This window comes from Leuresthes tenuis, unplaced genomic scaffold (assembly GCF_036924035.1).
Source record: "Leuresthes tenuis unplaced genomic scaffold, fLeuTen1.0.hap1 SCAF_15, whole genome shotgun sequence".
Lineage (NCBI taxonomy): Eukaryota > Metazoa > Chordata > Actinopteri > Atheriniformes > Atherinopsidae > Leuresthes > Leuresthes tenuis.
Window position 1 is genome coordinate 14,403,717 of NW_027325369.1, and position 26,891 is coordinate 14,430,607.

The 26,891-nt window shown below is 39.2% G+C and overlaps 2 protein-coding genes across 3 annotated transcripts; both read right to left on the reverse strand.

Annotated features, from left to right (window-relative positions):
* Positions 1-802: 802 nt before the first annotated feature.
* On the reverse strand, positions 803-11,860 carry LOC140270399 (tandem C2 domains nuclear protein). 2 transcript variants are annotated; one of them, XM_072365538.1, is made up of 12 exons: positions 11,511-11,860; positions 10,250-10,324; positions 9,961-10,164; positions 8,220-8,387; positions 7,689-7,768; positions 6,110-6,179; positions 5,460-5,560; positions 5,113-5,229; positions 4,635-4,826; positions 1,582-1,696; positions 1,278-1,477; positions 803-949 (listed from the first exon to the last, which is right to left on the reverse strand). In XM_072365538.1, the coding sequence occupies exons 2-12, from the start codon at positions 10,314-10,316 to the stop codon at positions 839-841; spliced, it is 1,425 nt and encodes a 474-aa protein (XP_072221639.1). In that variant the 5' UTR covers positions 10,317-10,324; positions 11,511-11,860; the 3' UTR covers positions 803-838. The 2 variants fall into 2 exon arrangements, with proteins under 2 accessions (XP_072221639.1, XP_072221640.1); XM_072365539.1 differs by lacking the exon at positions 8,220-8,387 and having other exon boundaries at positions 11,511-11,858.
* A 1,059-nt stretch (positions 11,861-12,919) lies between these two features.
* On the reverse strand, positions 12,920-26,673 carry fbln5 (fibulin 5). Its single transcript, XM_072365983.1, has 11 exons — positions 26,275-26,673; positions 26,058-26,112; positions 25,812-25,860; positions 25,435-25,716; positions 19,350-19,472; positions 18,510-18,626; positions 16,536-16,652; positions 16,038-16,160; positions 15,601-15,727; positions 15,294-15,489; positions 12,920-13,860 (listed from the first exon to the last, which is right to left on the reverse strand). The coding sequence occupies exons 2-11, from the start codon at positions 26,109-26,111 to the stop codon at positions 13,699-13,701; spliced, it is 1,350 nt and encodes a 449-aa protein (XP_072222084.1). The 5' UTR covers position 26,112; positions 26,275-26,673; the 3' UTR covers positions 12,920-13,698.
* Positions 26,674-26,891: the final 218 nt, after the last annotated feature.

A 26,891-nucleotide genomic window follows, 5' to 3' on the forward strand; every position in this document is an offset into this window, starting at 1 on the left:
TGCTGATATGCTGTGTTTGGTGGTGCTATGCATTATGGCTAAACATGTTCTTTTTGGTCCTGTCTTTCCAAAGAGCATTGTTTTTCGGAAGTCTTGCGGTTTGTTCAGATGCAACTTTGCGAACCAAAGACCTGCTGTGCATTGTACAATCTGAATTTGCTGGGACGTCCAGTTCTGGGAAGACTGGTAACTGTCTTGAATGTTTTCCACTTGTGAATAATCTTTCTCTCTGTAGAATGAGGGACACCAAATTGTTTGGAAATGGCCTTAAAATCCTTCACAGATTGATGGGCAGCAACAAACTTCAATCAACAAAACTTCAGCTTTTATAAAGGTGGTTACTCTTGTTGATGAGTGTGTTTGATTAGCAGCGTTTGGCTTTGGATCAGGTTTTTATTATGTACAAATATGTTAAACCTTAAAACTGAAAGAGGGAGTATTTTCTTCTCCACGTGATAGTATATCCCACTGAAAGAACAAGTTTTCACTGAAGAGCACTAATACACACAAGACCTGGGACTTACAGAGTACATTATATAAAACTAAATGCAATGTGGTTAAATTGTCGTTAGTTTAGAAAATGCTCTACTGTTTCTTTCTTTCAAGTCCTTCTACACTTTGTTCAAAATCCCTATTTACAAGTGATCACTGAACACCTGAACTGTCTCCCAGGACAGTCAGAGCACATTTGGCAGTTTACAGTCCAATCTGTAAACATTGACTCAGTCAGCGTACATGAATGTAGCAAGCTGACTGGAAAAGTAAGCAGGCACAGCTGGACCTGCAGCACGTGAGCATGATGTCTACAGTGTTTAAAGACAGAAACATAAGAGGAGGTTTAGGAAGGGCTCAGCCTGTGCCATGTTTTCACAACTTTCTCCGGGTGGGACATGGTGTCCTTCCACTGCTCCACAGCCTTTGGGAGTGGGCTGTCAACCCCCAGGTGAACCTGGCACAGAGAGAAGCAGGTCCTTACTCAGTTCATCACAAATCAGGGGCCACAGTTGTGCAAAACCAACTGTCCTTTTTTTGCCTTTGTTGATACACATCGATTAACCACAACCAGGTGAAGTCAGTTATGCTGATTTAACTTTTTACAATTTGATGTTCTATGAGATAATCAAATGCTTTTTTTATTTGGCAGGAATTAAAAAATTGTCATATCAGCTGTGATTAATGCCCACAATTGGACAATATAAAAATGATACTGGACAGAAATAGCCAAATGGCTTCATGAGTAAAAGAAGAGTCTTCGTAAAAGACTTGTATGGACTCACCTGTCCGAGACACTGCTTCCGTCTGACAGAGCTACGACTGCAGAGTTTCAATGACAGCGAGCAGGCATGCTCCAAGGAGGCCAAGAGGAAGTAAAATGTCTCTGCCCACTTACACTGGCCGCCTGATGCCTTCAGGGCATGAGTCTTCTTCTTTGTAAGCACCTTCCCTAACTGGTGCAACTCCACTTTGACGAAAAACACTTCAGAGGACAGGTGGAAGAGAAGTAAATAGGTAATAGTAATAGTTATTGTTAACATGAGACTAACTTTAGTGATTTAACCTGAATGACACCGACTCACTTACCTTGGGAGATTGGTGAGGAGGATGGTGGGAGGTTTTGGGCGGCAAGGACCTGGAGCTGGATGCGTCCGTTTACTGCCTGAAAGCAGGTGCCAAGATGCAGCTCAGAGTGGCAAACCTGTAAGAGGATAGTCAAAGTGTTTCTTAATTGTTTGACATGGTGTATTTTAGGTTGTAAATATAGCAAGAATGTTTTATTTTTTATGATGGAGTTAGTATAAAAACTATTTCAACAAAATATGTAAACTTTTTTTCCTTATATGTCATAAAAACTTAATCTGTCGTTTGTTAATTAGGTTGGAGAGATAATTGTATGGAAGGGATTTTTTTTGTGTGTGTCTACATTAACCACTTGATTGTTGAAAGTTGTGCAGAATGAGGTCTGGCATTTTCTGGCTGAAATTACCACAGAACCTCCAAGTAAAGATCTGGTCACCTTGATGGTAGCATAGGTCTCTCCAAAATTTCTATATACACCTCCACCATATCATCACAAAAGCTGGATTTTGCTTATTTTACTGATAACAATCTGGATGGTTTGTCTCATCTTTGACACATCGAGCCAGATCTCAAATTTTTTAAACTGATACGTGGATTCATCTGACCACAGAACACATTTCTGGTGTATTTCTGTCTGTATGAGACGAGCTTGTGTTCCCGAGAACTCTGCTCTGTTTCTGCGCACAGTTGGTTTATGGCTTCCCTCTTGCATAATACAGTTTCAGGTTACATTTCTGGATGCGGTGGCGCATACTTCCATGCGGCTGTACTGATCATGGTGGAATGGCTGGAATGGTGGAATGGCAGTTTCATGTACAGTGCCACCCAAGGGCTCAATGGTCACAGACATCCAATGGTAGTTTCTGGTCTTGGCCTTTATGCACTGGGACCTCCCCAGACTCCCTGGATCTTTTCACAATATTATGCTTCGTCAATGTTGACAGAACAAAGATTTTGACAATCTTGCATAGAAGATTTATTTTTTGGAACATCTTTGAGAACTTTTGGAAGCCACTGCATATGAAGTGCAAAATGCCGCCCTTTACAATGACAGTGGCTTCCGTCAAATAATTTATTTTTGTCCAATGAGGATGCTTTTTAATCCCAACTGATATAACTCACATCTTTTCAGCCTCAGTAATTCATATAAGATGTTTAATATTAAATTTACAACATGGAAAAGTAATATGGGCATTATCACTGGCATTTCTAATAATCTTCAGTACCGCAAGCACTGCTGAGGACTCATTTTCCCTTCCGGCCATCCTGTTTATTTTAAAAATGCAGGTGATTCTGTTCAAGACTTCCACAGATTAAGCTGTCTCAGCCTCTAAAAGCTTCTACTGATTGACAGTGATTTGAACAATTTTGGTCTTTTGTGATGGGTACTCACTGGCTGAATCAAATTGTCCCCTTGAGAACCTGATAATGATGATTCTCCGTCTGATCTCTTAAGTAGAGAAACAGTTTAGATTTTACAGTCACTGGCCAGACAGTCATCTATTTATCAGCAAAACCACTCTCTGCTGGTGAAATGGTTTGAGGTTTGACCTACTTTCCATCTCTTTGATTTACAGATTCTGCTCTCTGGTTTCCTTTTTCTAATAAAGACGGTCTCCCATTTTTCCTTGATAAATTAACCCCCGTTCTTTTTTGTCTATGATTATGCAACAAACTCTGCCTGACCAACTTTATCATGTTTAGGGCCAAGAGTACGGTACATACCAGAGGGATACAATGCAGCATGAGAACAGTTTTATGAGAAACAGCCAGTGCCGTCCATATTTGCTGTGTTCAAGCAAAGAGGTAAGTGGTAAAAGACTGCAGTCATCAGAGGAAATGGTCAACAATAAGAAATAAAAAAACAGGATATTTGCACACATAGTTATTCCTTTTGGGCAAGAGCAGACACTCTCAGTTAACTGCACAAGCACGAAAATATTGTGTAGTCAGGACAGGGACATCAAAGACAGCAGCAATTAGTTAAGCTTGTTGACTCAGACAGTATGAACAGATTTGCATCACTTATTTGTCCTTTGGCATTTACAATCGGATTTAAAGGGAAATTAAAAGTGACAGTTTTATGTAATCTTTACCAAACTCTAAAAATGTTAACTCTAATGGTGAGGGCCAACACGAGCACAGTGTGAGAAAGTATAACCACAGCAGCTAGCATAGCTTAGCTATTTACAGACTCTCACACTGTAGCAGGATTACACATTATTTTTCCATCAGCATTTTGAGCATGCTGGTCTGTAAGAGGAGCCCAAATTGCTTAGTCTATTGAAGGATTGTAGATTCCTTTCACCAAAATTCTGGCCGTACAATTAGTGGCTTTATTAGCTAGCTTGATTCCAGACCTCTGAATCCCTACACACAGCTCATAATATCATAATATAAGTACTGTATGTAATGTTAATTATGTACTCATGTGCTCAAAACAGCAAGTTTTGTAAACACGATAATGAATTGGAATGACATCATAGTGTATTAGCACACAGTTATAGCTAGCTAGATGTGCCACAAATTTTCCACAAAATGGAAACAACCATGGCCAAAATTGAGACTGCCCCTCTTTCAAAAACACAGGCATTAAGGACTGATAATTATTTTCAAAGAATAATTCAGAAACCTCGAATGGTTAAGCGATACATTGACATGATGGTTGTGCAGTACAAAGAATCTATTTTTGTCCAAACAATAATTCCAGTCACGTAATGTTGTTGCTTAAACCCAAGCAAGAAGTGAGAAAAGTGATTTAGTAAAATGTTGTTTCTAAGATTTGTGCAGAATAGCAACATACGCTCCACGTAGATGTCTTTGAGGATGATTGAATTAAAGTATTTCAGACAGAGGTTAATCAAGATAAGGGTTGTTTTCTGTTTTTCAGCTGGTAAACCAAACTGATGATCACAAACTGATGATAACCCCATACCTCTTTGCTGTCTTGTAAATATTCTCAAAGCGTGCCATCATTCAAAACTCCAAATAGCAGGTAATGCAATGGAAGCAAAATTGGACATCAAAAACATACTTGATATCAAAGAAACTCTTACAGACGATTTGGACAGAGAGTTGAGTTCGAGCCAGTGCTCGGATTCCTCAGGACCGAGCTGTCGCAGGGAGAGGACACACTCTGCCACTGTACGTTTCTTGGGATTGTGAGTCTGCAGCCGTAGATGCAAGGTGCTGCGGCGCAACTGCTGGAGACGCAGCGCAAACACAAAGGTCTCCATGAAGGACACATCCTAAAAGCAAAGGAAACATTTAGTACAGATAAAGTAGAGTAGTTTTGGCTCATTCGGGAAATGTAAGTGCATCCGATGAAACAACAATTATAAGTTATTCCCTTGTGAAAAATGTTAACAGCATAGAATCTGTGTACACTTCATCTTAGATAACTTTCCTTTTATTGATAAAGCTTGTACTAAAACATCATTCAAAAGATAAACATCACAAAATTTGATCTGCACCTTAATATAACGTGGAATTTAATTTTAGTCTCAAGTGTTTATCAAGTTACAGAGTCAATACCTGAGAGTATTCTTTGACTGAACTCTTGAATTGTATGGGTTTGGGGATGGTGATGATCGCTTTGAAACCAAACTTTTGCTGTTCTGCTCCATCTGGATGAAGATTGAGGTCTGAACACTGGTCAAAAAAAAAGAAAGAATAAAAGAGTTAAATATACTTCCTCAGATACCCTTAAAATCAACCTTTTCCTTCTGAGTGTCTGAGCCAAAGTTAATAGAGCGTTGACAAGAGCTAACAGAGATCTCTATTCTGGGCACACAGGGGGTCCATTGAGGAAGGCCCTTAGGAGAGTACAATGGAGCTTTTTGTCCCAGTGGCCCCCACCTCCACACTGTATGTAACCTTACCTGAACCAGGGTGATCCACACCTGCTCCAGATCCTCGTGATAGTTCAGCCGGACACATACCTTCCCCAGCTCATGCTCGTCCCCAAATAAGGCGATGGATTCTGGGATTGAATTCACAGCAGAAGGTAGCATTAAAATGTCAGCTTTTACAGAAACATAATGCTGATGAGTGTGAGCATGTAGAGGGAAGTTTGAGAGGCATTTGTGCCAAATTTAGAATTGAATTTTCTTTCTTTCTATGTTTACGTATAGAACTTGTATATCAGATGAAGATCTTCTGAGTGTTATTAAATGTTTTTTCTTTAGGTTGAACTCATTATTTATGTCCTTCTCTATCAAATAAAGAAAGATTTACAGTCGCTGAACTAAAACAGAACTATCTAGCTGAGCATATTATGATTACATTATCACGTGATATCTTAGTCTGGAAACTAAACCATGCTCAGAGCTCATATGTGACAGAATGTGTTCAGGCCTTCTCTTAATCAAACACATTTCCAAACCGCCTTTCCAAGCCTGGCTAATCTCAATCTTCATCTAATATGGGGCAGATTTGATACAATAAGACTACACAGAGGAGAGCTGTTGCACTGCATGGCATGTCTCATGACATTAGATTAAAAGCAGGGTTTGATCTGTATCATAGTTACCCATGCTGCTGTCTATGGAGTCCATCGTGGAGGACGCACTGCTGAAGGTGCTGGACGTGGAGTCATAGCGCTGCATGTGACACCAAACACAATTAAAACCACATGATCATTTGGCATAACTTAGTCCACAGTCATCATTACATTGGACTGTCATGGATAAATTCAGAATTTGTCCTGATAATAGCAACGAATTATTACAATTTATCTTCTCGTAATCATATTGTGTGCATTAGATTATATGTCAACAAAAGGGAAAAACACCCTCAGAAAGATTCGTCCTGTCTGCACTAAATTTCACGAAACAAATCTTACAGTTGTGAAGATATTTTAGTCTAAAGCAGAAATGCACCAACATCTCTTAACAAAAAAACCTTGAAACATCCCCTGGTCTCGACACATTCAAGACAAATTAACTGCAACTTACACTGCTCGTTAATCTGGGACATCAAGACATGAGAATGTGAAACATCTGTTTGTTCACGGCATACAAAAACTCCTATGACATTTATCACAGTGTGAGGGCTCTGAATAACATATTGTAATGTTTACCGAGGTTTTGGGAGAGACTTTGAACTGGCTGCTTGTAACAGAGCCTCATTCATGAAAAGTAATAAGCAGCTGTTGCCGGCATACACGACATCCTTTATTTGAAAAAGAGTATTGTGTAAACTGGTATTTTGTTTTCTGTTTCATATTACTAATTAAATATTACCCAGGACTATCAACAGGTTTGATCAATCAGAAAATGTGGAGCTGAATCAAATGTGGCTAAGTCTGAATAAATTCAGGGATAGCTGCTAAAGTAGAAGAATAAATGCTGAAGGAATTAGCACCAAATTAATTTTTCCATCCATTTCAAAAGGAATTACAGACTGGTCTACACTATTCTTCTACATGGCTTAGGATTTCCACTTTTACACTACGGTTTCAAAAATCACACATTCAAATTACCACAGTTTCATACCTGAACCCAAGGAATCGATCTCCTTGCAGTGTTGGACTTGTCAGAGCTTATGATAAGGAGCACTCTAACATGAGCATTTAACATCACCTCTTTAACTGTGTGCTAACACAGTAATTTTGAAGGCTCACATTAACTGTGTGCACTCGTGTCATTTTGACTCTTTGAGAGACTCTACTGTTGTTTTGCAGTGTTTATCTTTCAAAACAAAGCTTTATCTGTGTTTTAGGACCTCACACTCATGCTGACTGGCATTGTGTTTTAATCATTCCCTACTTGTCCCATGCAACACCTAGAAGTTTCTATTTTACTGCTTTTTGTCATGTTTATCACAATACATTTAAATCCATATATTTCTGCCTTTTATATTGATTTTTAATTCATGTTAAGGATAATTCACACCAACTATTTAGCAGTAGAAATATGTTTTGACTCTTTAGGGTTGAATGACCACCTTAGTTTACAATTTGAATTAAAATTCCAGCTTGTGAGGCTTGTTTGTAACGTTACACTGCGCTACAGATGACAGTGGAAACTGTCAAACTATATTTAGTCTTGGCTGGCACATGTTTAAAGGAAAAAAAACAGTGGGAATACAGATTAGATAAACAGTCTCACCTGCATGTGATTCTGAGGACTGTTCAGATCACACATAGAGCTGCTCAGTTGCCGCTTGCCTTCCTGCTTTAGAGTCCAACCTGGAGGAAAACATCATGAAGCATTGAGGTGGTTGTATTAAGTTCATCAGTCTGCAGAAAGGTGTTATGAGTTGAAGTACATAAACAAAATACAGAATGAAATCCCATAAATCCAACTATCTAACTCTAGTTATGTAATGACAAATATGCATGCAGCGTTTAGCTTTAAATTGCACATGCAGCTTCTATAGGAGAAAGGTCATCCACGCTTTCTCCATTAGAAAGATACAAATTCAATTCAAGTAACATATGAAACTACACGTTTTCTTTTTCTTTCTTTACAAATAATTCTAATTCTGCAAAATAATTACTTTGGAAAACAAGAAATTCTTCTTTTTCGAGTCAATCCGAAATATGTTTTTATATTAAAACCATTTTTTTTTAAACTTTCAGTTTCAGTTATTTTGTCCCCCATCCTAAGAGGTGCCATCAAGGATTTATCGTGTGGTACCTGAGCTTTGAGTATCTGAGTTTCTCTTCTTCTGTGTGTCTCGGCGGATCAAGCCGGGGGAGATGTACGCTAACATGGAGCTTTGATGGAAGCTGGACTCTTGGCAGTAGACAAATTGACTGCCCAGCAGCTCTGCCTTCCTCTCTGCATATGTACACCTGGCCGAACCTACAGACGAGTTACAAGATTTATTCTTTATTATTATTCTCATGCATCCAGAGTTATATATGAATGAGTAAATCATTAAGCTTGAGAAATAAAACTTTGGAGAATGAATGAGAACCTCACAGCCAGAGGAGTTGTATCTCTGCTAGTAAAACAGCTGATACTTGGCTGGGGAGTGGACAATCAGGGTGGACAGGGCTAGTGGTCAGCATACTGTGCAATGGTTAAAATCATTGGTATCCACATGGGTGAAATCTATTATTCGTGGTCAGAAACATACCGTGGTCTAGATGAGTACATGTTCACTTGGTCATTCTCTTCGGTCATTCAACCAAAACATCTTACTTACTAGACAAAGGATATCCTGGTACATTCCTTCTGTCCAATGACATTCTTTTCATTTCTAAGCTGATTTTCAATTAGATTTATGAAGTAATTCTCAACGAAAGACTCAAATGCAGGCTTGAACTTAACTTTGTTTGATCACTTTAATCCTACCATAACATTACCCTGGGGCACCATGGGAGTTGTTGCTATGGATTGTAATTCCTGCTTTTAGTTAGAGTGGAATTTTTCAGTCCACATCCAGCCAACGAATGCAGTGTCATTCCAACAGCAGAAATTGTCTCATTCAGCAGCGGGAAGTTAATAGAAATTTTAAGTCCTCTCTGCTAAAAATCAAGTCTTTAAACTTTTCAACATGCCCATTAGATGGCTTTTGTGTTACAAGACATATAATGAGGAAAATCTGTCATCAGTGTAACAAGTCGAGTGCTTGCTGCCCCCAGTTTGCTCATCTATGAATTAGCGTATCCATAGATTCCCATACAGTGAATGAGGAAAAGGTGTCAAATCCCAAATCAAAGACAAAACCTTTGAGATGTAAAATTCTGAGGAACATAGGTGAGTGAGGGTATTAACATAATGCCTGAATGGGACTTTAGGCCAATAAATCATCTGGAAAAATGCCACATTGGCTTGATAATGGGATTGTGTTTATATAAAACTGAAGTCGATCAGAGGCGGTGGAGGTGGAAACATCTGACTGCAAATGTAAGCTACCTCAGTCCCACATGTAGCAGCTGGGTTTGCAGGTATTTCCTTCAGAACTGGTTTGATTTAGTCAAAATTAGCTTCTCCATTAAATATGATTTCAGGCTTTGGGCCATCGTTCACACAGTATCAAGGACCAGACGAGTGTGCCGTTGCAGTGTGACGATCCTCCTGTGGTTTGTTCTGGTCAGTTCAAATTCAGGCAGTCAAACGGCAACACATGACTCTCGTAGTGGCACATGTATGTTTCTTAGTAATTTAACATCAGAGAATGCTTTAATGTTTTCTTAAACTTAAATAAATGTCAAAAAGACATCAAGTAAAACAGAAACCAGTAGTTCAGCCCAGGACTGAATATTAAACTACTATATATATATATATCTGTTCAGTGTACCCAGGCAATTACCCAATGATCATCATGGCATCATATTCATCTCACATTCCATGACTATTTTGCTTTAAATGATCTAAACCAAATGAATCATTGAAGACCTTTAATTTACTAACTGGTATGGATACATACTCTGTGGCCCGGGCTGTAAATTTGGGAAGTTGGAGCCTCTGGGTTGGATGTAGGAAGGTTTGAAGGTTGGCAGGACAAACGGCACCTCTCTACCGTCCGGGGGTAGCTTGGATAGGAAGTAATCTTCTTTGTCCCCCATCCTCCCTTCACCTAGCTTATCTCGTAAGGCGGCTTCATTATTAGTAGGTATCTTCAGTGTGATCACTTAATATCAGAAGAAATCACTCAGTCAGACACCAAAACAATATTGAAGGGGTCAGACACACCACTCTGCAGGACATCACTTTACCTTGGGTCTCCTGCTCATTCTCTTTCTTCTTCATGAAGTTCTTGCAACAGTTTTTGAGGCATTCCATAGCTGCAACTGAAAATGTTTAGATTATGAATATAGTGCACAAAACTAACCCAAATGCTGATATACAAAACACCAAATTTAATCTACCAAAATTCCACATGTGGTACTCCAACCCAAGAATTGTTTTTCATTGCTTGTACATGTCTTAAAATGTCATACATATGGTGTTCTTCTCCAATGAAATGGACAACAAGGACTTTTGTTGAACAGCTGTTGATACCATTGTAGGCTACAGAGCTCTGGAGAGACAATTCATTGCATATATGAAATGTAAAACTGGGATACCATGTTGCAAATACTGATACAACCAGTGCTGGAACAAGCCTTTCTAGGTATGTAATCAGAAGTTGATAACACTCACAGTCCAAAACTCTGATAAAGCAAGCCTCAAATTGATATTTCAAAATCCCAATATTTATTATTCCCCAAGCTTTTATATTGCCAACAGGTCTAGTAAGTTTAGTGTGCTGTTTTCTTTGAATGTGTCACAAGCTCAGCTCTGTTGAGTTACTCGACAATTGTCAATATTTTGGGCTACCGAGCTCTAGAAAGCTCCAGCTCCACCGAATGCCACAATATGTCACTAAACATTTACTGTATACTTAATGCTCTTAGTTGCCAAGATATTACACTTTTTTTAACACTGCGCCCTTAAATATGTTAAAAAGCTCCTAGAATCTAAACCTGTTACACCACAATGTGTTATGTAACCTTTTCTTCTCTAGTTGGGCACTGTGTCAAACAAGGTTAACTATTCATTTGGAAAAACTCCAAGTTTGATATTAAAATAGCCTACACAACACAGTTGTTTTTTAAAACAAAAATCCAAATTTGCTGCTGTGTCTTAGCATTTGTCAAATTTGGGTCGGTGCGCTAGAGGTTTGATTATTTTCCTTTTCTTTTACATGATTTTAAATCAGAAAATTAAATATACATTTAATTTTAACTGGAATCAAAACTCAATGTCCCTCCGTGTAGCCTATTATAATAGCAACATTACAGCATGCCAAAACAAGATACTCAAATAAAGGACAAAGTTTTCCTTCCATCATCAACCTGTTTTTGAGATCACAAATACGTCAGCTCAACACAAAGTGTGAACATTTCTGTTTGCGGCTGCTTAAAGGTATTTGTGTGAACACGAATAGCAAATACTTAACTAATTCAACCGACAAAATCTAATTGATTTACTCACCCACGCGATGTTTTCGTGTAAAAAAGGATCACGTTTGAGCAGCGCTCTCCCCGGGCAGCCAGCAGAGAAATGCCTCAGTTCTCAGGTTTATGACCCACTTCAGCATCAGGTTTATCTCCTCCCTCCTCTTGCTGTGGAACTCGCCGATTCCCGGACTGACAGCTGATATTTGCGCTTCCTTCCCCGAAAGCCGTGAGCGCAGCACTTTCTGTTTTAGTTTTTTTCTCTTTTCCCTCTGTATGCTTAACACTTGACACCCGTGTGTGCTCGCTGTCATCTTCTTTTACTATTCCTCGATCGATATCTCAACCACTGTGTACTTAACCCAGGCAGAAACTTGGCCACCGAATACTGTCGGAGTACCTTTGTTTATCGACAAGGCAGCTTCCTTGGTGGGGGAACAGTGGTGTGAATGAACACATCAAACGAATACGAGCAAAACTAATTGAAAATTATACAAAAAACATTCTACATTTCCTCATTCTAAATTTGATGCCATCAATATTTGTCGAAAGAGTTAAAGTTGTGCAAAAGAAAAAAAAACATCAGGTGGAACAAACTGCATCCGATTATGTTGATTTGTCAATAGGTCATACACATGTTTGGGTCGAAAAAGTTGTCTTTCAGATTTAGTGATGATTAAGGGTTCATCGCAGTAGTTTCAAACTGATAACAATTAAGGCTATTTCAAATGTTGAATCGGAAAAAAAATGTAGATTTCACATTTTAATGGCCAAGTTGTCAAGACACAAACACACACACATATATATATATATATATATATATATATATATATATATATATATATACATACATATATACGTATATATTTGCTGATGATGTGCTTCACATGACCAATTCAAGTTTCAAGTCGTGACCTTCAAGGCACCCTGAAGCAAATCGCAGCAGAGTGCGAAGCAGTGAGCCTCCCTCAAATCTGAGGCCACAGTTCTTAACCAGAATAAGGGTGGAGTGCTCTTTCCCTGTCGGAGGTGTGTCTTTGCCTCGATCGGAAGAGATCAAGTATCTCAGCATTCCACCTACTGAAAATGATAAGATGGAGCGAGAGTTGGAAAGACAGATTGGGGCTTCGTCAGCATAAAGGAAGAGCACACCAGAAACTCGCTGGAGAGATCATGAATCCCTTGTGGCCTGCGAATACCTAAGAGCTGGAAACTGCCACCGGGGAGAGGGATGTCTGGGCTCCCCTCATGGACCTGTTGCCTACAAGACCCGGTCTCAGATGAGTGGAAGAAAATGAATGGCTGGATGGAATATGACAAAGGAGATCAACATTAAACTGTTGGAGGCCTTCCCTTCTCAAAACCTGAACGACTGGGCTGCTCAGTTCCCAAATGCTTGAAAACTGTTAATAAAAGATGTGATATAAAACGGCGATAAACATGCTCTGTCGTAACATTTATGATGGCATTATTGCTGACATCAAATTCAAAATGAACATATTCAAATATTAATTATCATAACAATTCATTTTCAATTAATATAACATTGAAATGACTTGCAAATCATTACATTATGGTCCTTATTTATAATCTGACAGCATACAAACTTTTTGGAAACTGGGCTGTACATATAGTTTCATGAGTCCAGGATCTGCCTCATCCCAGGGATAGCTGTTTCTGTGGTAAACTTATTTATTGATCTAAAAGAAATTGTGATCAATAATTCAGTTAATGACTCCTTGTTACATCATTTCAAATACTGCCTCTGCAAATGCACAACTTGTATTCAGGTGACCAGCTCTTCTCCTGTCAACAATGATCATGACAAAGTGACAGCATGAAAACCACATTCACAGCTTAAATGTTAGGGGAAGAAGATTCACAGAAGACTTGGAAGAGTCGTGCATATACAACAGCACTCAGTGAGCATAATTTCAATCATTCTATCCGAGGAGAGGATGTCAGAAAGTGTACACCATAAATATCTCTCTGTGTCCATACTGCAGTCATAAAAGCTCGGTGTCCACTAAACCAGGGTGGGGATTTGAGCACAGGAATGCCTTCCCATCATCTGAGTCCTTATCAGATGTGTCTTTACTGATGATGACATAATGATAAAGAAAACGAAATCAATGAGCTGTCTCAAACAAACCATTACATCAGCTGCAGGTGAACACAGCTGCATCATGCTTAAAATCTGGGACAACATGGTTCATGTGGGGTGCTCAGAACGTGTGCTCTGAAACATATATCGTCAGTCGTATGATGGAGCTGCCTCTGAAGTTGATGACATTGTTGACTGTGACCATCTCTAAGTCCAGCACCATCTCCTTTGGCCCTTTGATAGGCCGTGACAAGACAAGTGTGGCACTCACATTACTGGTTTGCTGTAAGAAACAGAGAGAAGAGGAATGCAAAGAATGAGAAGCAAGAAACAGTGAATTCAGACATGGTGGAATTAACTCATGGCTCAGTCTTCATCACAATATATGCAGCAAGTTAAAACAAGCACAAAGGAATGAAATTAACCTTGGACTCTCCATTGACACTGTGCATTTCTTACCCCCCTACACTAACCTTACCATCCATAGCTGAATGCCTAACCTTAACCTTTTCCCTAAAACTAATCATAAACTAATTCTAACCCTTACCCTAGAAACCAAGTCTTGACCCTCAAAAATCCCTTACCAGTGAAGACTAAATATCTGTCCCCACGTTCACAGGAAGTCCCCAATAGTTGGTGTGTAGCCAGATTTGAGTCCCCATCACGTATGCAAAACAAGTACATACAAACACACACACACACACTGCTCCATCTACTGGCTGCACACACTACAGCCTCATACTTTATATTTTCCTTCCACTCACTATGCTAATATGTTATAGTTGGAAAACATAAGTGATACAGTTACTCCAAGGGATTCATCTATCATAAATGTCATTGTGTAGAAGCCATGCCATTGCAACAACTGATATCAAAGCTGAATTATATTATGTATCTTTGGAAATATATTTTCGATGAGTTCAAAATTAAGGCTAAAAGCAATGTGATTTAACACAATAACTTTAATCAGGATCACACAGCTTGATCTTTTATTGCTTTTTTTTCTTGTTTTACCTTTTAGCAAAACATACAATGTTTACAAAGATAGAGTTTCATTGCTCTTTGGATCAAAGCCAAGTTGCAATTAAAAAAATAAATCTTGTTCATCTCTGAAGGGATCAGTACTCCTATCAGATCATTTACATCTTAATCTTCCAGTTAGGAAAGGTGGTCAAATGCTTCTTTCATATCAATGTGACTGAGTAGAAATATCTCCTTCTGAGAGATTATGAACTTGAAAAGTAAAGTAAGTTACTACTGTCTGCCACTAACGACTGCTGTGCCAGTTTAATCATATTTATGGAGTGATTCTGACACATTGCTCACCACATCAATAAGCACCGTGATCAAGATTTTTAAGGATGATTTTTGGATATTTGTAAGTAAATAGCTGTGGAGTTTCTGTTGTGCCTCCTACACAAATCATTTCACAAGCAAACATAACTGCCATTTCCTTTCGAGCTCACAGCTAAGATTTCTTTTAATTCTTTATTGAGTGTTTCTGTAGGTGGCTCTGTAACCCATTTTGACCACACAGCTCTTCCTCTCTTGATTGCAAAAAAAAGCAGCCTGCATATTCTTCACAGAAACAGTTTCCATAAAAATCCACTCAACTGCTATGGAGTTGTATCTTTTGATTTTGTTTCATGTCACATCTCTGCACAACTGAACCATTAGTCGCCTCATCTTAAATTCATGGCTCTCTCAAGTGCTCACCCTCATGTAAAACTCTCGTCCATCATTGCCCGACTTTATCTGAAAGATGTAGAAGGAGCCGAGGTAACGCGTGGTAGCCTGCATCTGGAAGACATCTGCAGGCACACTGCGTTCTGACAACAAGTCCATGTGTCGGTACAAAATAGTAAAGGGCCTGTCCCTGCAGGCAGGGTTCTCCGCTGAACACATACACTGACTGCAGGGAAGAGAGGCACATGTAGTTTAGGTTTGGGAGAAAATATTTGAAAAATTAAGCTATTAAATACTTAATGCTTATAACCGGAAATAAAGGAGAAGGAACACTCACTTGTCACTAACTGCGATGTAGGGAAGTTGACACTGTAAAGGATTCAGGCATGTATAGCCTCCCTGGAAATTGAAACATACTTGTTCTGTTGTACAGGTGTTGTTACCAGTGTCACATTCATTGACATCTTTAAAAATCAAACACACAACAATCAAAGTCAGTTAAAGCATCCAGATCATTAGGAAAACAACAACAAAGCATCAACAACATAACTACATCTTATAAGACAATCACTGGGAATGCACTAAGACGAAATGGTGGCTGAATTCCCAAGTCTTATTAGGGTAAAACTGCAAGAAAGATGTGACGAGAAACACACTCATATGATAGCCAATAAATAATTTATCAAATTACAAACAATCAGTGCAAGTAGCTTCATCTGTGATGTAACAACTGCAAGGTTCAACAGAGTGTTTTGCCTCTGCAGTGAACTTTACCTTCACAACTCCTGCCGTCCTCAAATACATAATATCCAGGTGGACAGATGCAGATGAAAGAGCCAGGGGTGTTCACACATCTGTACTGGCACAGTAACTCAGAGAAACTGCATTCATCCAAGTCTAAATTTAATAATAATTGTAAAATAAATATACAGATTAAATGAATATCTATATTAACCCTTTTGATACTCATTAGAGAAGGCAATGTCATCAAGAAAGTTCTGAGTTGATATTTAACCATCGTTCTGTGTGGAGTTTGCATATCCCCCCCCCGCCGTGTTTTTCTTTCATTCGCTGTGGTTTTGCTCCAATAATCCATGCAGGTAAAGTCAATGAGAGACTAAAAAGGTTTGGTCCGAACAACTGTCAGGACAAGTCTGTCGAGTTGTTGTGTGTTGATTTCTGTACATTTTTTATTTTAAGAACAATGTCCGAGATGTAAATTTCAACAGAATTCAGCAGTTTCACTCTTTAAGTTAATGTAAATATCCTCACCAATGCACGTTGTACCATCAGATGCCAACTCAAATCCCTCATCACAGTTGCACATAAAAGAGCCGTACGTGTTGAAGCAGCCATGAGAGCAAGGTTCATCTTCACACTCATCCACATCTGGATGAACAACAGAAGTTTGGAAATCAGCACAGCTCCATTGCAGTGAATGGGAGGGTGTGGCACACCAGTACAGACATCGTATCATAAAGCATTTCTTCGATGGGCAAGAATGGGCATATGACCTAGTTTACAAATATACTCAACAATTTGTGTATAATTTTGGAGTATCATAAGAACACGGTCCAGTCTACACACAACAGTTTTACAAATGGACACATAAAAAACTGGATGAATGGTGAAATTAGGGAGGGAGCAAAGTTTTTTTTCTGAAGACATAATTGATAATTGTTCAGAATTATCCGTCCATTTTATATTTTCTATACCCGCACCATCCAATTAATGGTAAGGGGGGGTTATCCCAGCTGTCATTGGGCGTGAGACAGGGTACACTGTGCACAGGTCACCAGTCCGTCGTGGATAATTTCAAAACATATATTTACAGATGTTATATTTCTAGACTATGAAAATGTAAAAGATATAGATGCCATCGATATTACTTCCGCACTTACATTGCTACCGCGATGTATTGGACTTTGAATTGGAGGAACTTGAAGTCCACCGCTCACAGTGCCATTTAACCCACAAAGTTATGTTTATAGAGGCAATAACTGCATTTATAGTGTCGACCAGCATTAGGCGCACTCCCACTGTAGGAACCTTTTGCAGTTCCTATAACCTTTTCAGGAATAGGGCCGTTTTTTTCGCGCATACAGACATACAGGAACTAGGCACCATGGCCCTCAGTTCCTATAACCATTTTAGCTCCTTCTCCGAGGCAGGGTCTTTTCTAGGTTCCATAGGAACACATATGACGTAGGTGTTTGGTGGTTGGTAGCTACGCCCCTTGTCTGAAATGTTTACTCATACGACACGAACACACCGATGCATGTTTAATAAGTTAAACTTAGACGTCATCTCCTTTGTCTGCAGCGCTCTGCTCTCCTTCTTTCCTCCATGAAACAAAGAAGTATCCCTGCTGCTCGATTCTACGTCTGACTCTCGCTGTGTGCTCTTCCAGCCTCGATCTTAGATGCCTGATGTGATCGTCCATGATTAATATTACCATCATGCAGACCATAAACATAGTGGCCTCCTCGCTCTCCATATTAGCTTCTTGGTGGTGTTGTTTTCTTCTCTCCTTACTTTTCGCAAGTTTTATTTTGTTGTTGTGTGTGGCGCTAAAGTAACACGTCTGTCGCAGACGGCTGCGTCACATCAGTTCCTGTAAAGGTCCCTGATTCATGTGCGAATGCAAAATGAAATGGTTCCCCTGGGGAAGGGCAGTTCTTATAACGAAATTCGAGGTGGACAGTTCTTAGAATGTCTCTGTCCGAATGCGGCTATTGTTATGTAATAAAGTTAGTTATTAGTTTTAATACACAGGGTTGATGAGTTATTCTGACTGTAGAGAAAAACACCTTAAAATAATGCATGAATTCACATTACATTATACATTTGTACAACCTCTCATGGTCTTTAGATGGCTTAATTTGTGGCTTCAAAGCTGTTGCCTGAGCAAGCTTAAGGCTACTCTGTGTTTCCACAGCTTGCTGAGCAGGCCTTAGCTCCTCTCTTCTTCTTGATTTGCCTTTTTTCTAAACATAGCTTGTCCTTCATTCTCCTCATTCCTCATTTTAGAAGTTTAAGAATAAAGGTAAAAAAAATAATGTATGCATCTCTGAAAACTTTTGACATGTATTCAAATTGCTTTGAAATTGTGTGTAGACTGCAATGTACATGTGTGAGCACTCAATTCTATACTAAATTAATACACGTTTTAAATCATATAATGCAGAAAAGTAATCATTAGACAAATTTCCATCTGTGTTTTTCAGTTTCTCTGAGTGTGCGTACCCTGGCAGGTCCGGCTGTCTGGATTGAGGATGAAGCCGGGGTTACAGGAGCAGGAGTAAGAGCCGGGGATATTTGCACACAGCTGTTGGCAGTAACCGTAACGGCATTCATCAATATCTGTTCGATAGGAGAAACAAACCATTTATGAAACATGCCCGATGAGACTAAATTTCCTGCTGCTTTACTTCATACACCAGGAAGAGGGTGCTGTTCTTCTAGAGAAGAGCTGAGGCCATAAAGATATTTTGGATGTAGATGAAGCCAGTCTTTTCTGCTGTAATCAAACAAGTGTGACCTTTATTTTGTTTAAATATGTGCACTTCCATCCAAGTTAATTTTTTGACATCATTAATACTTAAGTCTATTGGCGAGCTTTAGTGGGTTTGCTTTGTGTAGGTCATTAATCAAAAATCCTGCTCAATTCATTTAAGTGCCAGATCAATTTTCTTTAAGGCTACAGTTGAATTTATCACTGTGAGATAAGCTTTTTGAGTGGATAATTACACCACTTTTCTACTTTTCTGATGCCTGAAATCAATAAACTGACATCATGCATTTCCAAATGTTTACTTCATAATTTGGCCATATAATGGAGAGGCCATTTCCCAGTGGAACATTTGCTTATTTTTCAAATGTAAGAGCTTTTTATTAAATGCTTTTGTAAATAAGGAGATCATTATTCAAAAATAATGATAGATGAAAAGGTTTTGATAACTGCACCGATTTCAGTATCATTATCAAGTACACGTTTTGCGAATAGAATAGAATAGAATAAAGCAATCAATAGCATCCCTCCTAAATTAATTTGTCAAAGCTCTGCTACAAACATTAATCGCTCACCCTGACACTGTCCACCAATGAGCCAGAAACCTTCAGTACAGGAGCAGGTGTAACCGCCCGATGTGTTGATGCAGACCTGGGTCGGGTTACAGTGATGAGAGTTTGTCTCACATTCATCAATGTCTGCAACAGAGAAGGGGAAATAAAGATGTTTGTTGTTGAGTGAATAATGTAAGTGACTAGACAAGCTGACAAGACAGTAAGCAATATGACAATATGAATGAAGACCTCTTAAAGAGAATTGAAATGTTAAAACAACATCCTCACTCTAAATTTTAGAGGGCTGTTTAACATTTTACAGACTTCATCATGGGTTAAATCAAACCAAAATCAAATAATAACTCTAATAAAAGGTTTATCATGATGATTCTAAGATGTTATGTACAGAATAATAATTATTTTAGAACTTTCAGTAATAATATTAGTTTGTAAATATAGTTTCAGTTTCATTTCAAGAGTTAGTTTTTTAGGTTCATGCACAAGCACCAACTGAGGAGCCTTTTTTTCAGGATTTGGCCTGTGGGCTTTGGAAAAATGTTGCATATGATAGAATGAATAGTTTATACATATATATATATATATATATATATATATATACATATATATATATACACACACACACACACAGATAGTGTTATGGTTAGAATGTCAACAAATGACACGTCATGTAGTATGCTGGGACTGGAGTGCCATCTTGTGAGGAATGGTCTTCCATTACCTCTAGTGGAGAGGAGAAGAGATGGAGTAAGAAAGAGATAGAAAAAAGGAGAGAGCAGATGAACTTTAACAGGATAGTTCGGCCCCACTGCTGAATGTTGTGTTAAAAAAATCTGATCTCTCGTAAAACCCGACCACAATTCTTTTGCTAATTTATTAAAGCAAAAAAGGGGATCATACTTTAAAATACGTATGTTTTTTTCTGTTTTTTATTTACTTGCAGTGGACAGGTATGTTTAACATCTTGTTGCGTGGATTAGAAATGGACTGTCATATGATTTCGGAGGCTAATCTAACAGTTTCAGTATATACACACTATCCTAAAATTAGAATTCAGGTTCTGTTCACACAAAAGACGAAGTATAATATGGCAGCCGAGCAAACCTACACATGATGGCAACTGTGCATTCTCAATTCAAAGCATATCACAGATAAATAAATGGTTTTATCTCAAAAGAAAAGCATGGTAAATAGTATGTGCCTGCTGTTTCGTAGTTACTGTAACCACTGTACAGCAAAGCAATCAACATTAACATCACAACATCAAAGTACCCATGAAATGGCTCGCTTTGTTTTTAGATATTTACATGTTTCCTTTGAAACAGAAAATCCCAGTCTGCTCCAATTGGTCAGCTCCTTCAGGCTGGTTATCCAACAATGTTCAAAAGCATGTCCACTAGACTTGCATTTTTCACCACTCGCATAGAGATCATATCAGCTGTCTTCTATTCAAAAGTCTTTCGCACAGGTTTTCACCATCCTGTGTTACAAAAAAAAAAAAAAAGGCAAACCAAAACAAAAAAACTCTTAAAACAACAGTTAACATTTCAACACAGCATCAGCACACAATTGCTTTTGCACAAGATTAGTGGTATCTCCAATTACAATCTGAATTTCACTGACACCCATGGAGAAGCTCACACACTGCATCATAATGGCCATATTTCCTTATGAGGATATGACATATTCAAAAATCCAACCTCTGTTTATGGTTCTCAGACTTTGGAGTCACCAATCTCTAGAGCAGCAGTGGGGAACGGGGGTGGGAGCTTTTTCTTTTTTTGTTTGGACAGGCAGCTTTGATAAGCGATAAAATCTGTAAGGGGAACCTTGACCTTTGGGCCAGCCTGGGCCAGCTTGGACCAGCTTGGGCCACCGACCCTACACAGGGGTGGAGAATGTCGAGAGTTCAGCCACCAGCCAAGAGCTAAACGACTGCAGCACGTCTCTGAAAGGCCCTCATCTGCACAACATGTGCAGCTTTACTGCAGATCTCCACCATACACACACACTCAACCTGCAGGAGTATTTCAGTTCACCTCCTTATATAGTCTGCTTCACATGCTGTCCACGAAAGCTTTATGGTTGATACTGACAACCCTAATTAACTTTAGAGAAGACAAGACAAAGTGGGTTTGCTTACAATGCCCAAATGTTGGTAATAGAAAAACAGATGATTTTAATAATAATAATAATTAAAAAAGCTTTTGAGATTATATTTGGGGAGAAATTGTTTTAAAAGTAATCCTTAGTGCATTGAAATGGCACAGAGCCAGCTAGTTGTGGTTCCAAAGAAGAATGACATGTTGGCTGCAGTCCTATATAGCCAATCAAACCACGTAGAGAGCCCTGGAACTGATCAGAATTTACAGCTGCCTAATGAATAAAAAATGCTATTTTGAGATGTGCTGTCATGCATTTTTGAGTTTATTTATTTATTTTAAAAGCCTAAAAATCTGGGAATTTTTCTCAAGTCACAACGGACCATGTAGCCCTCATCTCTTGACTCAAGTAAATGTAAATCCTCTGTACTGAAGTGATGAGCAATAATGGACATTATAGAACCAAGTCAAATTAAAAACATTTAAGCACAGTTTAAAAGATTAAAATTTTTTTTTTTTTTTTAAAAACACTTAGTGGCACATTTAGTTGACTTTGACATAGGTGCTTCAGCAATTTTGATGCTAACATCTGCATGCTAACATGCCCAATATGTCTTAATGCAACCCAAGTTTATCCACTAACTTCATAGAGAAGATTTCTAGGGATTAAACTTTCCTGTCTATTTCAAAGGGGAAAAAACAGTACTTTTGCTTACAGATGGTCAGGTTTGGAGAAGGCTTATCATTCCCAGTTAAAGACACAGCTTGACAGTTTGGGAAATACTTGCATGTTAGCTAATTTTTGCTCAACTTGGGTTAGCTTTAAGACCGTAAGAAGGGGGAAGCAGATAGCGAACGGAGTCTATTAAAAGGGATAACCAATTCCCCTGTCAGTCCCTCTTTAAATACAACTCAGTGTATAACGATATATTTTGTGAGTTTTACACGTGCTAGTTTTTTTTTTTTGTTTTCACAACCAAATCAGTTTGGACCTGTATTTAGTCCCTGTGCTAAGCCAAGCTCAGCAGTTGATGGCCTTAGCTTAATTTTTGCAATGCCAATGAGACAGTTGCACTTAATGCTCTGCAATAAAAGTAATTAGCATATTTCTCAAAATATATTATTCAGATTACTACTGTGTACAAAGCCAGGTCTACAGAAACAAGTGTTTTGTAAAAAGTTGAACGGTCAGCACTGTGAACTGCCATTAACCTCCTTCAACACCTTTCTTATAAATCTCAACACTGTCAGTGAGCTAAGCCACATCATCATACATCTGTAGCCAACTTTACTACTGCTGTTATAGCTGAAGAAGCAAAATCCCTCCAGCTAGGTTTTACATTCCTGTGAAGTTGCCTCTCAGAGGCTGCCACAACAGCACATTAATGCCTGTTGTTCTGTAATGACATGTTCAGCAACTGTGTATTCAAACACATGATCAGGAAATGTATCTTGCATGGGTAGAAACAACTATGGCAAAGTAAAAAAAATACCTGTTGTTTTGTAATTTGGGTTAACTACAGTAGTGATACATTACAGATATTGAATAAGAGATTGGAACTCTCACCATTTATAGTTGGAAAAGCTGGCACAGATTTTAATCAAGGCATAACAGAGGCCTAATCAGTTCCATTGTTCCCCGCAGACTGGTGCCATTAGAGAAAGTATGGAGTATTGTGGCACTAACTAAAAGACAAAGCCATGTTTGTTACATGTTCAGACAGGAAGTCACAGTCTGTGTAGTTTCTGCCCCAAAGCAACATCAATCAGCGACCCATGACATCATTGTACACACAAAAACACACATGCCAACCTTCAGAAGTGTGTAGACTTGTAACGAGTGGCCCCCACAGAGGCATGCCTGTTCTCTAGGCCTGGCCTGAACTCAGATTTGGTAACACATGACCTCATTTTTGGCACCCTGGTGGTGTAGTTCACCCAAACAAGGATGTGAGCCGATTCATTGGCAGGCCCTCTCCCCTACAAAGAGAAACGGTCCATATTTGTGCATAAGCTAAAGTCTAGCACTATCTTCAGAGTGAAAAAACTGTATGATATTTATGTTACCCCCTCAGTACAGGTTCACAGCTGATTTATCCAAAAAGACAGAAAAACAACCCAAATGCACTTTAAGGAGGCACTTTACAACAACTTGCACCAACAAGTTGTTGAATATTCAGTACACCAGACATACTGTTTTTATCTGACAGCTGGAATGTCATGGGTTTGGGCTATTAGCCTAAATTAAAATACATGCACTCTGAGGAGCCCCTCTGCTCTGTATGGGTGACTGCTGCACAGTTTTAAAAAAATAAACTGTCACACTGATCTAATGCATGTATGCGTTCTCAAGAACTTCAACCACAATCCTTAACAAGTTGACCACATTTCAGACCTCTATCCATTTTCATTTTGTCACTACATCCATCTAGTCTCACTGAAACATCTAATAAACAGCAGGAGGTGGCAGATGTCTGGACTATCACTGCAGAGATTCAGCACAGAGTGAGAGACAAACAGCCACAGCTGAGGACACATATCTCTACCCTTACATTTCCTGCAGGCATTTAGTAATAGGTTTTTACAAACTAATGTGAAAGCTCATTAGAATCATGTGAAACTCAAGGGAAAAATCAGTAATCAAGATCAATCGTATGAAAAAGAAAGGTCAGAGAACCGATTTTGTGATGAATTTCTGGAGTTAAACGGTTATACACATGCAAGAAATGCAGAAATAGATGCAAAATAAGGTTTATACTATTTTCTGATATTTTCCCCACAAAGCTTGTCATATTTTCCTTCCTCTACAAACACCAAATAAATCAACGTGAGAAAAAAACAAGTTCACGGTTGTGGCTGCAGAAAACAGCAAATTGACCTTAGGCTGATCGTTAACTGTAAATTTCCTGCCTATGATGACTGGGTGTAAATGCTGAGCCACCTGAGAACAACCAAAGGAGGATTTAACTGGTTTGTTTACACAAGAAAGTTAAGATATTGGACAGTTATAGTATAGTAAGTGCTATAAACATTTATTAAGTCTTTTAAGCTTAGCAGAACAGGCTGGAGAGAGGAGGCCAGCTCTTAATTTGAGTTATACTTAGAATCTCCTTTACCAGAAAGAGCCCCCATCAGCTGTGTCCGACACCTGCTTTTTGAGACTTGAGCCATTTAAAAGGGGATCAAACTTTGACATGAAATTGATTCCAAAGAACACATTTTCAGTCAGCTAGGTCTGGATTTACTTGTAAACTTTGGGTAATGGTCTTGCAGCGTTGTTGATCATTGACCAATGACCCTGACCTCTCATGAAATCTCTGGATTGTAAAGGATTCAAGCCCTGGTGAAACAAAACATGACACTACCACTACCATGCTTTACAGCAGTGCTGAGGTTTTCACATTTTTGCCACATACACGCGTCCCAAGTGACATGTTTCTTTTTTTGGGTTCCTTCTCAAGGCCTTTCCATTACCACCATTTTTACCGAGTGTTATTCTTAAAGTGTGCACATGAGATCGATTTTATTGGTTGGGGAGATTTCTGCTGGTGTTTTTGCTGCAACATTTCAGTTCTTTTTCACCTCTTATTACATATTGTACTATTAGTGTGATCCGTTCAGAAACCTCCTCCTTATTTTGTCCAATTGTGGATTAATGAACAAATGAATAAATAATATCAACACTATCTAACAACTCCTGGTGTTCTTGTTGTGAATCTTTGGAAAGGCATGGGTCTCTAATTTGGGAACCTTTGGACTAAATTTAGAAAAACAAAGTAAAGAAGGTCCACCTCAATCAGTAGTGACATTATGCTTAGTCCTAAGCATCAGTTTAATCAACTGAATGTCATAAATAATCAGTCACAGGAACCAGCTTTTGATATCCTACCTCTTTTTTACATAAATTATGTCTCTTGAGTAGGATTTCAGAAGTAGGCTATATTCCTCCAATGAAATTAGAGATAATAATAAAAAAACTGACTGACCATTACAGGTGCCATCCTCTGCAGGGGCATATCCCAGGGTGCACAGAGTAGGGTTTCTTACTCTTGGGTAACTTGGCTCCAAGGGTCTCTGAGCAGCAGGGAGGAAAGTGTCTGCAACTCCATCAGAGGTGTCTGGGTAAGATAGCTCAGGCAGGGAATGGCTGTTCTGTCTGTAAGGCCGATCATACAAGCCAGCCCAGATGCAGCGGTAACCGCCGATCTGGTTGACGCACTCCATGTCTCCTTGGCAAGGTTGTGGCAGAATATCACACTCGTTCACATCTGGAATACAGAGCAGAGCACCAATGAAGACATTCCTGCATCCAGAGGCAGGCAACAGCTGAGAAGTGAACTTTAAGACCTAAAATGTCACTTACCTGCGCACCTTCGTAACCCGCTATCATATGCAAAGCCATTTATGCAGGTCTGAGGAGAGAAGTGCAAGAGGCTGTTTGAGTGTGTTTTGCAGACCTGGTTTTGTTGACAGCAGTTTTTATGATTTTTAAAATACTTGAATAGTAAATTATCCAAATAAAATATCTATTGGTTAACGTTTTACAACGGTTTACTTCCTGATTTTAATGTTTCTTTCAAAGCAACATTAAAATCACGTGTTTTATTACCTGTCCATGCCCAGACTGGATCCAAAAAAGAATAAATACCAGAGCAGCCAGCATCCTGCAAAGAAGGGATTTCAGGAACAGCTGGTTGAAGAAACGGGAGCTCAACACGAGCATCCTATTACGTATTCATTCAAACGCATATCTAAAGCAATGCCAAATCAAAGCAGTCCGTTACACAAAATCCAGATTAAGGTGTTGTGGGGAGTGGCATACTGACCTTGCAGAAGAACAAAACCTGAAGCCACTTAATTCAAAAAGTGGTTTCTAGTGAGCTCTCCTTCAAAGGAAATATTCAGACGACCCGTAAATTCGAATCCCAGCGGGGCCTTAGCCAACCCCCCCCCCCTCAACTATGCGCCTTTACGCGAAAGCCGACACCAGGTTTTCATTAACCACTGTGTGATCGAGCTGAAGCTTGGGTACATTGACCAAGTGTTGCAGGAGTGCCTCTTCGAAACTGGACCGTTCCGTTTTCTGCCCAGATCCTTCTGCCGTGCGGGTTATTTAGCCATGCAAATTGACTGGCCCCCTCCGAATACTTTCATAACAGCTGGATTCAATCAGCAGATCCAGCCCCCTTCAGTCAAAGCGCGCGCAGGCAGCTGCCCCACAGCGGCGCACTTTTACTCCGTCAAGCGGTCACTCCGGTGCGTTAAGGAAGGGTCGGGGGGTAGTGGGGGCGGTGAAAAAGACAAAGCGTACACAGTGGGTGTCTGTTTTCAGAAGTTACAAACACCCTCACACTCCTCCTGCTTGGGCGGAATGACACTGCACATTTGGCGTCAACATCTGGATCATGCATAGGCGTTAGAGTGGAGAAAAAAAAAAGACAAA